General features: G+C 38.8%; 1 protein-coding gene across 45 annotated transcripts in view; it reads left to right on the plus strand.

Annotated features, from left to right (window-relative positions):
* LOC135704034 (zinc finger protein 420-like) overlaps positions 1 to 12,137 on the plus strand; it is a 111,987-nt gene that overhangs the window by 60,179 nt on the left and 39,671 nt on the right. For 20 of the 45 annotated variants that reach the window (XM_065225435.1, XM_065225436.1, XM_065225437.1 and 17 more), the window contains 12 exons: positions 174 to 257; positions 830 to 913; positions 1,339 to 1,422; positions 1,943 to 2,026; positions 2,403 to 2,486; positions 3,159 to 3,242; positions 3,705 to 3,788; positions 4,415 to 4,498; positions 4,852 to 4,935; positions 5,271 to 5,354; positions 5,819 to 5,902; positions 6,494 to 6,577. In XM_065225435.1, coding sequence (XP_065081507.1) covers positions 174 to 257; positions 830 to 913; positions 1,339 to 1,422; positions 1,943 to 2,026; positions 2,403 to 2,486; positions 3,159 to 3,242; positions 3,705 to 3,788; positions 4,415 to 4,498; positions 4,852 to 4,935; positions 5,271 to 5,354; positions 5,819 to 5,902; positions 6,494 to 6,577 — 1,008 coding nt within the window. The remainder of the gene's footprint in view (positions 1 to 173; positions 258 to 829; positions 914 to 1,338; positions 1,423 to 1,942; positions 2,027 to 2,402; positions 2,487 to 3,158; positions 3,243 to 3,704; positions 3,789 to 4,414; positions 4,499 to 4,851; positions 4,936 to 5,270; positions 5,355 to 5,818; positions 5,903 to 6,493; positions 6,578 to 12,137) is intronic. The other 25 variants (XM_065225433.1, XM_065225444.1, XM_065225411.1 and 22 more) reach the window with 24 other exon arrangements.

The following is a 12,137-nucleotide window of genomic DNA, read 5'->3' on the forward strand; positions in this document are numbered from 1 at the left end:
AAAACATCACCCTCTCAAGAGCAAGAATAGTTACGTACCTACTACATACAGACAGGAATCCAAAGCCACACGGCAACGGCATTCATACTGCTGTTGCATATCTGAAGAAATCGAAGAGCGTCCCCAGCATAACAACATCTTGTCTCTCTCTCTCTATCTCTTTTCTTCAACAGATTGCACACTGGAGAGACTCCCTATCAGTGCACATATTGCGAGAAGAAATTCAGTAGAAGAGAGCGTTTAACGATTCACACAAGGTGAGCGTTTATTTGCTTTCCCATAATTCAATTTGCGTACCCACATTACTACCGATTCCCCGCCTTGAGATTGCCTTTTTCTGATAACAAATAAAAAACACATGTAGGCACTACGCAAAAGGAGAAAGAAATTGGCAACCTAAGCGATTGAAACCCGTGTTTTTTGATAATTGGGAAACATATAGAAGTGACTTTGGCTTTCAGTGTCTGTGTCACTCACTGACTGGATGGCATTTGGAATTGATAAAGTTAACCCCCTTCTTAAGGGTGGTTTTTCCATCTTCACTCCAAGGAGATTTAATGTAAATGGCCCTGGCAAATGTAAGGTGAACAATCATTCTATTGTGAAGTTTGTGTTGCGTTAGAGGAGATATCTAGGGTAAAGCCAACCGCGTCTGTCTCATGACGATGAGTTCCTTTCTTGTAAATGATCGATGCAGAAAAACCAAAGACGAGCCGGGTGAAGAAAGTTTGCTCAGAAAGCTTTTTCAAAAAAAAAAATGTGTGCTTGAAACATTAATACCTGTCCCCTCTCTCTCTATCTCTCTATCTCTCTGTTTAATTCTGTACAGAATACATACCGGAGAGACCCCTTATCGGTGCACATATTGTGAAAAGAAATTTACCAGAAAAGAGCGTTTAACGTATCACATAAGGTGAGCGCTTCATCTGTTTCCTCTAAAAAGCAGAGCCTCCACCACTACCATTATACCACAATTCACTTGTTTTTGTTCTCATCTCTCGATTGATCGTAAACCCATTTTTCTCACATTCGACCTTTTCGGACCACACTCGTCGTCTGATTTGATACTTGGAAGGTGATGCAAAATGATCGCTAATTTCCTGGGGGCCCAAACGCGGCAGTTCCAGCTATCAAATGTGAAAAGACGTTCAAAATTTTAACCATTCATCATTGTCTATTAGCTTTCCGAAAACCAAAAAAAAAAAAAAAAAAAACAGTAAACAAATCGATCGTTCCTAATATCGTGACGCACCTGTCTGGAAGCCGGACATTAATCTGTGTCTATCTATCTCTCTCTCTCTTTCTCTCATCCATCCACGACCCCCTTCGATTCAACAGATTACATACCGGAGAGACCCCCTATCAGTGTACCTATTGCGAGAAAAAGTTTACCCGCAAAGAGCATTTAACAAATCATGTCAGGTGAGCGTTCAACAAACCAACCGTACACATTTTGTCCCCCAATTTTACCTTTTTCCTGTGTTTTCTGTAAATGTAAATGTGTGTGTGTTGCAAATGCACTTCTGGTGCAGGTTCCCTTCGAGCCATTGAACCGGTCGAGGAACTGTTGTTGTTACTGAGTTGAGGGCAAAAGTGACCCCAAAGTGCAAGTTTTCGGGTTACCGATTACGATCTTGTACGATCCGTATCGTTTCGTCATTTTGTACTGAACCTGCTGCTCGCGTAGTTTGTATTCTGGATCAAAATGAGCTCAAGTAATGTGATTTCTCGCGTGAACATAATGATGATATTCGTATTTGGAAACTTGAAAGCTGGCATCTGGATGGACACCTTTTCCCCCATACACATCCCCCTTTTAGTGTAATGTAATTAGTGGTTCCTTTTGGAGAGTTCTTGGAATTCGAAGGGACACCAGCCCGGAAGTACATTTCAATGCAAGCAGTGTCTTCCTCTGTCTGACTGAAATTTTCTCCATTGACAGATTGCACACCGGAGAGACTCCCTATCAGTGCACTTATTGCGAGAAGAAATTCACTCGAAAAGAGCATTTAACCAACCACACAAGGTGAGCATTTGGTTTAACTATTGTTCGCCACCACAACCGCCGTACCTGGAAGATCCATGTTCCTATATGACAATCCCGAGAATCTATAACCTCTGTATCCTTTACTTTTGGTAATGGGAAAATAGTAGCCTGGTTTTTAGACGGTTTTAACATAGCCTTATTTAGAAACCTTTTTCGGTAAAGCACCTGTTCGAAATTGAAGCTGGGTTTAGACATTTTCTCGCTACTAATCTGAGTAAAAATCCTTTGGTCGTGGTGATTCCCCTGCTAGTAAGCTCCCTTCCCTTGTAAAGCTGCCCAGCTGGTGAACCGTTCGTCGGTTGCCTGGTATTGCGCGGGTCCCTGTATCAATATGGTACTCTCTCTTACTCTACAGATTGCACACCGGAGAGACTCCCTATCATTGCACCTATTGCGAGAAGAAATTTATGCGAAAAGAACACTTGAAAAATCACGTCAGGTGAGGTTCCAAAACCAACGCTTTGTCCCGTCCTGCATCATATTCCACATTTTTTTTTCTCTCTTTCTAAGACAAACATAATTCACATTCCCTACGATTCCAACCATAGTGCTATGATTTATAAACGATCAAAAGACAGGATACTATCAAACTAGCAAAAATTTCCCTCCCACCACCGACATCGAATTGGTTTTGACCTTACTGACGACGGAATCTTACAAGAAATAATAATCGACCTGAATCGAAGACGGACAAATCAAGAAGACTGGCTATTCTGTCAAAATCCAAGAGACAAATACGAAGCTTTTACTGCTGAGCGGTAGATGGCGGGATTGTGTCTTTTTCGTAGCGTTTGGTATAAGAAAGCATGAGAGTGGTCTGTCTACTTGATATGTTGTCTTCGCTTGAATAACAGCACATTTGGGCTAGGACTACACCGACCGACCGGACAAAAGGATACATCAAGACCCGTAGCAAATGTATCATATTAACAATGTAGTCCACTAGACACTTAACCCATGCCTTCGGTTGCAATCGAGGGGTGCTCAAATAGTTGTAATCACTTGGGAACACACGCGAGCAGAAAAATCAGTTTTGCACCATTAACACTTGTTCCCTCTTTCTCTCTCTCTCTCTCTTCCTCTCTTTTTCTCTCTGTTTAACTCTGTGCAGAATCCATACCGGAGAGACCCCTTATCGGTGCACATATTGTGAAAAGAAATTTACCAGAAAAGAGCGTTTAACGTATCACATAAGGTGAGCGCTTCATCTCTGTTGTTCTCTAAGAGCAGTGCCTCCACCACTACCATCATACCACACAGTTCACACCACACCCCTCGAATGGTTTAAACTCTTTTTAAATTATGTTGTTTGCCGCGCCGAGGCGCTCCAATCGTTCCATCAAGTTCAATGACACAGTGGATCTTATATTGTTAATCTGATACATTGATCTTTAGTTTTGAGTGAACATGTAGTGTTGTAGTTTGTAGTAGTATCCGTAGTTTTCTTTTCCTCCGTTTTGTTTTTTGGATTATTAGGTCATGGAACATTTCATTTCATTATCCTTTTAGAAAGTTTATCTGGAAAGTAATTCTAACGCCATCTTCCCGCTCCTCGCACCGATTCCTTCCGAATTTCCCTGCACTGCTCTTCCCGTACCCCCCCTTTTTTTCCCCCTGAAATCTGTCTATCTCTCTTTATATATATATATTGTAACAGATTGCATACTGGAGAAACTCCCTACCAGTGTACGTACTGCCAGAAGAAGTTTACGCGAAAAGAACATTTAACCAATCACACCAGGTGAGAATCTCTTTCTCTCTCAATCACTGTCTGTTCTTCTCTATTCCCGCTTCCTGGTTAATCCTTTTCACCATCAAATCATTCTTCGAATCATATTCCTCCCGTTTTGTTTCTATGATCCCTCATTCTGTTTATCATTTGTTCCTTGTTAGATCAACCTTGATCCCGGCATTAACGTGATCGGCGTTTTTTGAGATGTACCTTTTTTCTCGATTACATATGGAATCTGGCTAAATATGTATATTTTGAACTGTAGAGCCGAGTTTTTACTTGTTATCATTGTACTTTTGGAATGTAAATTAGAGCACAATTAGAGGTTAACTGGTGACAGAGCTCACGTCAACTTTGTAACTTTGCAGTAGTAGTGGTGAGGTAGGCTACCGATGTTTTCATTTTTGGGTCGATATCTCGTAAATTTGTTCTAACGAAACGCAGGGTAGCTTACCTCACTTATGATAGCCGGCTAGATCCCGCTTCATGTCACCACTATCACTTATCACGTACACATTATCCTTGTCCTACTAATATACATTCTAAGTCACCCCCCTGCCTGTCTCCAACAAAAACAAAACAAAATTACACTTTCAAGCTCTAATCGTCTATTGAAATGCTATTTTTGCAACCAGATTACACACTGGCGAAACTCCCTACCATTGCACTTACTGTACGAAGAAGTTCGCTCGCAAAGAGCATCTCACAAACCATCTCAGGTGAGAGTCCATTTTGTATTGTTGTAAGTCAATCCCTCAGAAAACCCTCATCCCCTTTCTCCCTCCCCCAATAGGGACTCCCATTTTTTTTCCCCGTTCAGAAACAGAATATGTTCCTACAGAGCATATTTGTAATCGGATGAAACGGTTTCGACGTGGTTCGTTATTACAGCCACCCAAACCAGCAGTTTCCGAAATGTCAAGTTCATCATTCACCTTTCTCATACCATCATCCTCCCGCCGCCACAGGAGATATTCCAAAATTCTTCAGTATCATTCCTCTCCCCTCATGTAAGACATCTGCCCGGTACAAGACAATGCTAATCTCTTCCGAACGTTATTTTCGCAACTAGATTACACACTGGCGAGACTCCCTACCAATGCACGTACTGTTCGAAGAAGTTCACTCGAAAAGAACATCTCACAAACCATCTCAGGTGAGAGATTGCTACTATTCTGTAAGAATTCGGCACCCTCCGTACGCCCCCCCTGCTCCTAATTTATGCATTCCATCACTCTATGTGTGTTGTTTTTGCGCTATCCCACATGTTACCATGTGTGCCCCGTCAGTGCCGGTAATCTCTTGCGGAGAATCCGACACTGACGCAAAAACACTTCTTAAAACTCAATGTCTTGCCCCCTTTTATGTCTCGATCAAACGAGACTCTGTGTCTGTGCTGTCGATGTTTGTTTTTGTGACCGAAATTCTGATTCAAAATTTGCTAACTACACGCAACTTTCTTTTCCATACCAAACGCGCGCCCTCCCGCAGATTGCACACCGGGGAAACTCCCTACCAATGTAACTATTGCCAAAAGAAGTTCACCAGAAAAGAACACTTAACGAACCACGTCAGGTGAGAATCGTTTTCATTCAAACATCCACTCACCCAATCCTCTGAATAATAATAAAAAAAAAAAACAAATCTATGCAAATAAACACCAATTTGAAGCGCCATTTTTGGAAAGCGTAGCTTGGTGAAAAATAAGACCCCGGCTGGTTTCAATTTGAGTTTTTCGTGCACACATATACTCACTTAAGCTTTTCCGAGATTGTTCACACCAATTCCGATTTGAGCCGGGCCGTATTCTCCCCAATTTAAAACTTTAATTCCAACGATAACATCAAATGCGATGAAAGTATTCAATCCGGGGACTTATTTTTTGCTGAAGCTTTCTTCCCGAAAACAAGTAAAATAAAACTTCATCTGTTTCCGTAAACACCACATTCAATGTTTGGTACGAATTAGCAAAGATCGTTCTTCTAAAATGTTCTCTGTGTATCTCTCTGTATGCTTGCATTTTCCGCCTCTCGATTCAGATTACACACGGGCGAGACTCCTTATCAGTGCTCGTATTGCCAGAAGAAGTTTACCAGAAAAGAGCATTTGACGAATCATACCAGGTGAGGATGATGTGTTATTGCAATCCTTTTAGTTTGTAAGAACCAAACAAACGAAGAACCCGCCCCTCGTCTCTTTTTAAAAAACATCACCGTAATTTCAACAAAAGTCCAATCAGAGTACAAGCCAGTAGGACAAGTTATACCGGCAATGTGTTTGTTTTGCGTGTTCACGAAACTAGGAATGAGCACCTTCAATCTAAATACGAGTTGATCGAAGAAATCCCAATACAAGAAAAAAAAAGCACAAATGATAGATTTCATATGGAATCGTTCAAAATTAGCGACAGTAAAAAAGAAGCAATTATCAAAAAGCCGGGTTCAATACAAAATTTAAGTACAATCTCCTTACCCACCCACTACCCCCCAAAAGCAAAACCGGCAGATCTAGGACCACAGCCAGCCGGCCAGCCGAAGGACCACAGATGTAAATTGTGAAATAACCCCGTCCAAATGGCGCTGGCCCTGTTCGTCCTAATCTGCCTGTGGAAGCCTGCCTCGTTAGAATCTTAGTCTCCTTATTGTACATACCTCCTAAATTAGACTCTCTTTATTCTATATAAACAAATGAATCTTTCCCCTTTTTGTACACAGATTGCACACTGGAGAGACTCCTTATCATTGCACCTATTGCGAGAAGAAATTTATGAGAAAAGAGCATTTAACGAACCATGTCAGGTGAGAGGTTAAACCGATATCTTTTTCTTTCGTTGTGTCACAAGAGCACTAACACCTAAAACCAAAAAACACCCGAAGCAAATTGTACCAAAAAAACAGTTAAAAACAATACAATGCCAAAGTACTTCCTCCTCTCTTACTCTATCTATAGTTTCACTTCCCATCTCCTCTGTCCTTAGAGTATTCCTTATCGTTTGAACCTATTGGAAAAAAAGTGAAAATTATGTAAATAGGTATTATAGATGTACAATTATTCTCTTAGTTTGGTTCCATAGCTGTTAGTTTGGATTTTGTTTTAAACCGGTGAATTTGTTAGTTTCAGTTATAGCTGTATTTTTGATGCGCTTTTTGGTTTGCAATTTTCACTTGTATAGATATGGTAAGGGTTTCCAGTGTCGTTAAAAATAACAAATTACTTTACTGTGTGGGATTTTTCTGGCTCAGGATAAGTCAGTTATTTTTGTTATGTCGGTTCAAAACATCTTCGATAACAACCGTTATGTGTTATGCTGTTTTTAGGAGTTCCGTCATTTTGTTTTGATTCAGAATCAGTCTGCAGTCTTCAGTTTATGATTGAATTCCATGTTTTTTTTAATCTTCGTATTTTTTTTCAATCCTATCACAAAGGATTTGCTTAATGATACAATCGTGGATTTCCCCCTTCGAACTTTTCACGCAACAGTTACGTTATTTCTGTTGTTGTTGTTTATTATTCTTTTTGATATGGCTCAAACAAATTAACTTTACAGAGACGAGGATTGTTGGTCACTATACAATACATCTTAAAACTATGGTCAAAAGGAACAACAGCTTCCGCTATCCAAAAAAGCTCCTCCATCAGAACTGGAACCGCTTCCAGTGGTTTCATTGTATGGCAGTTACACCAACGGGGGTCAGAGCGCTTCCATTGCAGCAATGGACGCAAAACGAGACCAGCACTCACACACTCATCTCGAAACGGTAGCTTTCCAAAGTCGACGACGCATCGACCGGAAGAACTGCTGATGAAGAACAATGAGGAGGACCACACAATGGTTGCTGCCGAGAAAATCAGCGATCGCGTGTCACACATCAAGAGTGGCCTGCTTTTGTCGACAGCCGAGTGAATGTCGTTACGTTATTTCTGTGTTAATTGATAATTTTCAATGCTTATATGATATAAGTAGTTTGCTAAGAGCTATGTAGAGGCATTGGGCCGGTTGGGTCATTAAGCCGAATTTGAACTTATTAACAATTTTCAACATGGCTTTGAAGGTATTACTTAAATTACCCAAGAAACCATCAAGCCCCTAATTTGCCCGATAATCACCCTTTTTGCAATACCCTCAAATCTTTTTTACAAGGTTGGTGCCGTTAAGTCGCAATTTACACGTTACGTTTTTGAAAATTTATCGATAACGATACAACCAATCGACTTGATTTGAATCACATTATCCGTTCCAAGCCACAGGATTGGCAAACTTTAAAAAAATTAAATTTTTTGGTGTATATACAGAAATTTTTTAAATATGTCTATGCTATAATTACGATTAGCATCAACATTTTTTTTTGTATAATATTCAAGTACTTGAGAAATCATCTTGGTAGGTTTAAAAAAACTGAGTGTATAAGATTGATATTAGGCTTCCGAATGTTATAAAACTCGACTATCTACAGACTTCGATTTCTTTTTTTTACCGAGATCCAAACAGCCGAGTGTTCGGCAATGAGCTCGGCAAACAAAGTGTCGCCGGTAATTTTGGTATGAATAAAATGACAGCTCGTGCGGTTTACCGAAAATCTCAGTTTAAGCAAACTGATTCCTCGGCACTGTAAAACTGAAATCACGGCAAAAAAAATTCAATAAATTTTAAACATCAAATTGCATATGGGTCATTCCAGCACAAGTGGGTATAGAATTTCAAAAAGTTGTGGTCAATGTCACCGATTTGAGCCAAACTTGGCCAAAACGCTTATTTTGGAATTCTGAACAAACGCCTTTTTTGATTTTGCTCTTAAGTGCCTAGATCTTTCTGGTCTACAACCCTGGATTTTCAAGATTTAAAAAAAAAATTCAACTTTCAGAAGAGATTACTCCACAACCAAATAAGCTATTCGTGATCTTAGAACGTCAACTTAAAGGTTTTCTAATGTAGATTCTCATATGTGTACACACATTTTGTTTTTGTTATAGTAACTACAGTAAACAGACTAATTACCGGCAGGTATCCAAATTGTCAAAAAATGGCCTATTTTCACCATGGGCGGATTTTTTTTTATTTCTCAATATTTTGGGCTCTTATCTACTAGATATGTTTCCAAGAGCAAATGATTGTGACAAATAGGTTTTGAAAATTTGAGCCTAAAATATTAACAAAATAAAAAAAATCCCACCCTTAATGAAAATAGGCCATTTTTTGAGAATTTGGATACCTGCCGGTAATTAGTCTGTTTACTGTAGTTACTATAACAAAAACAACATTTTTTACGCTTGTAAGAATCTACATTTAAAGAAAAAAAACCGTATAGTTGACATTCTAAGATCACGAATAGCTTATTTGGTTGTGGAGTAATCTCTTCTGAAAGTTGAAATTTTTAAAAATCTCGAAAATCCAGGGTTGTATCCCAGAAGGATCTAAGCATTTTAGAGCAAAATCAAAAAAGGAGTTTGTTCAGAATTCCAAAACAAGCGTTTTGGCCAAGTTTGGCTCAAATCGGGGACATCGACCACAGGTGGTGTACCCACTTGAGCTGGAATGACCCATATTTCAGATTGTTCACTCAACCAACGTATAGGGGAAATGGATGTAATGTCGGCCTAAATGCCACTAATTTGGGACCATACATAAATTCAGCAATCGACTAAATTTTCAATAGCGACCAAAAATATCCATTAGTACAGAAAAGACTTCTACAAATATGCATGTCAATTGTACTTACGGAAGATTTTGTTGAAATTTACGTCTTCCTGCTGGAGTGCTCCAAGGATCGGTTCCATATTTTCAGGAACTTCCACTGTACTCAACAGACAAAACACAGTTTTTCACGAGACTTCCGAACACTAGCGGATGAAAGTTGAAATGTCGAATTTCGGTAATCAAACGATGCTAAAATGAAATCTCGGCATATCACTTTACCGAGATCAGTGAAATCATTGTTAACGTTTGGGCTCGGCATCGGTGTTGCCAAATGACGGAAAAAAATTAAACATGCTGAAATTTCAGTTCACATTGGTGCTAAATCTCGGCTAAAACTGATTATTTTCTGAATTCTCAGTTTATTATGATGATGCCGCGTTGGCTCAGTGTTCTGTATTGCCGAGCTCGAGCATATTTTTTAAGCGTGTATTTAAAAAAAAAGCTTCTGGCAACAATTTTCCTCAATATGAGTCTTTGAATAATGTTCAAGAAAACCATACTTAAGGTAGAGCGCTACTTCGTCGTAATCGCCCATTTCCGTTCTATCGAACAGAAAAGATCAATAATATCAGTGATTTAACCGTGCACAAATCAATAATAGGTTTGTTCCGATGCGTTAGTTTATTAGCCACTACATAAATCTTATTAGAACGCATTGTATGAATATTTACGCTCATTGTTCTCAAAACAAAAGAAGCGCTCCTATCGAATCCCCTTTTTCTACGTTTATCCGTAGGACGAAGACAATCTAATGCCGTTTCAATGCGTTAGGACGGAATTGAAACTCGTAGAACGAATTTAGAATCAAGAAGCAGTAGGGTTAACTACCCCATTTCCGGCCTATTGAGCACAACCCGCACTTAGTATTTCTTAATCTAGCGCAGTACCAAACGGAATGTTATTATAACTGATGGCTTCCAAATTCATTTACCTTTCCGTACGTACCGTAAGATTTGATAAAGGGAAACCAATGGTTGAGATATTGTCAAAAGTCTAACATTGCTTCTTAACGCCAAACTCGGCCTACGGATTCTAAACTCGTCCTAACGCATTGAAACCCCATTGAAACGCCAATGAATTCACTTCGGCCTATCGGATGAAGATAAAAATGGATTCGGTCGGAGCGCTTCTTTTGTTTTTGAGAATAATGGGTGCAAACATTCATATCACGCGTTCTCATTGAATTCGTTCGGTAGCTTATTAACTAAAGTATTGTACCAAACGCATAATTGACTTGTTAGCTCTTAAATCATGGATTTATTTGAAGTTTTCTGCTCGATAGACCCAAAATGGGCGATTAGGCCGAAGTAGTTCTCTACCCTATTAGATTTTAAACAATATCTCAACAATTTGTGACTCTTTATCAAATCTAACGGTACGTATGGAAAGGTGAATAAATTTAGAAGTCATCTTTGACAGAAATATTCATGAAGTAATGAAATTGGGTTGTTTGCGGAATGCTTTAATAAAACAGCAAAAAAAGGTTATCTTCCATTTAATTCCACTTAATTAATTTTGGTATCCATGACAGATACGTATTTCGACTACAATGTGCAGTCTTCATCAGTGTCATTCCCACTAAAGAACTTATCAAAATCTAACCCCCTTAAGTACTCATCCCCTAGGTATAAAAGTCAAGATCACAGGTATATAAATGAAACTACAATGTGTTGAATCGGAACCTACCTAACTAATTAAAACCAAAGATTTAAGTAAGCTAAAGGAGAAAAATCTATTCAACTCTCTAATAAGGAAAATCCCAAAGGCTTGGTAGCCATCATAATGAAGTAATGAAATTGGGTTGTTTGCGGAATGCTTTAATAAAACAGCAAAAAAAGGTTATCTTCCATTTAATTCCACTTAATTAATTTTGGTATCCATGACAGATACGTATTTCGACTACAATGTGCAGTCTTCATCAGTGTCATTCCCACTAAAGAACTTATCAAAATCTAACCCCCTTAAGTACTCATCCCCTAGGTATAAAAGTCAAGATCACAGGTATATAAATGAAACTACAATGTGTTGAATCGGAACCTACCTAACTAATTAAAACCAAAGATTTAAGTAAGCTAAAGGAGAAAAATCTATTCAACTCTCTAATAAGGAAAATCCCAAAGGCTTGGTAGCCATCATAATGAAGTAATGAAATTGGGTTGTTTGCGGAATGCTTTAATAAAACAGCAAAAAAAGGTTATCTTCCATTTAATTCCACTTAATTAATTTTGGTATCCATGACAGATACGTATTTCGACTACAATGTGCAGTCTTCATCAGTGTCATTCCCACTAAAGAACTTATCAAAATCTAACCCCCTTAAGTACTCATCCCCTAGGTATAAAAGTCAAGATCACAGGTATATAAATGAAACTACAATGTGTTGAATCGGAACCTACCTAACTAATTAAAACCAAAGATTTAAGTAAGCTAAAGGAGAAAAATCTATTCAACTCTCTAATAAGGAAAATCCCAAAGGCTTGGTAGCCATCATAATGAAGTAATGAAATTGGGTTGTTTGCGGAATGCTTTAATAAAACAGCAAAAAAAGGTTATCTTCCATTTAATTCCACTTAATTAATTTTGGTATCCATGACAGATACGTATTTCGACTACAATGTGCAGTCTTCATCAGTGTCATTCCCACTAAAGAACTTATCAAAATC

The sequence above is a fragment of the Ochlerotatus camptorhynchus genome, unplaced genomic scaffold, assembly GCF_037179485.1.
Source record: "Ochlerotatus camptorhynchus isolate MF236.1 unplaced genomic scaffold, CSIRO-AGI_Acam_v1.1 ptg000229l, whole genome shotgun sequence".
NCBI lineage: Eukaryota > Metazoa > Arthropoda > Insecta > Diptera > Culicidae > Ochlerotatus > Ochlerotatus camptorhynchus.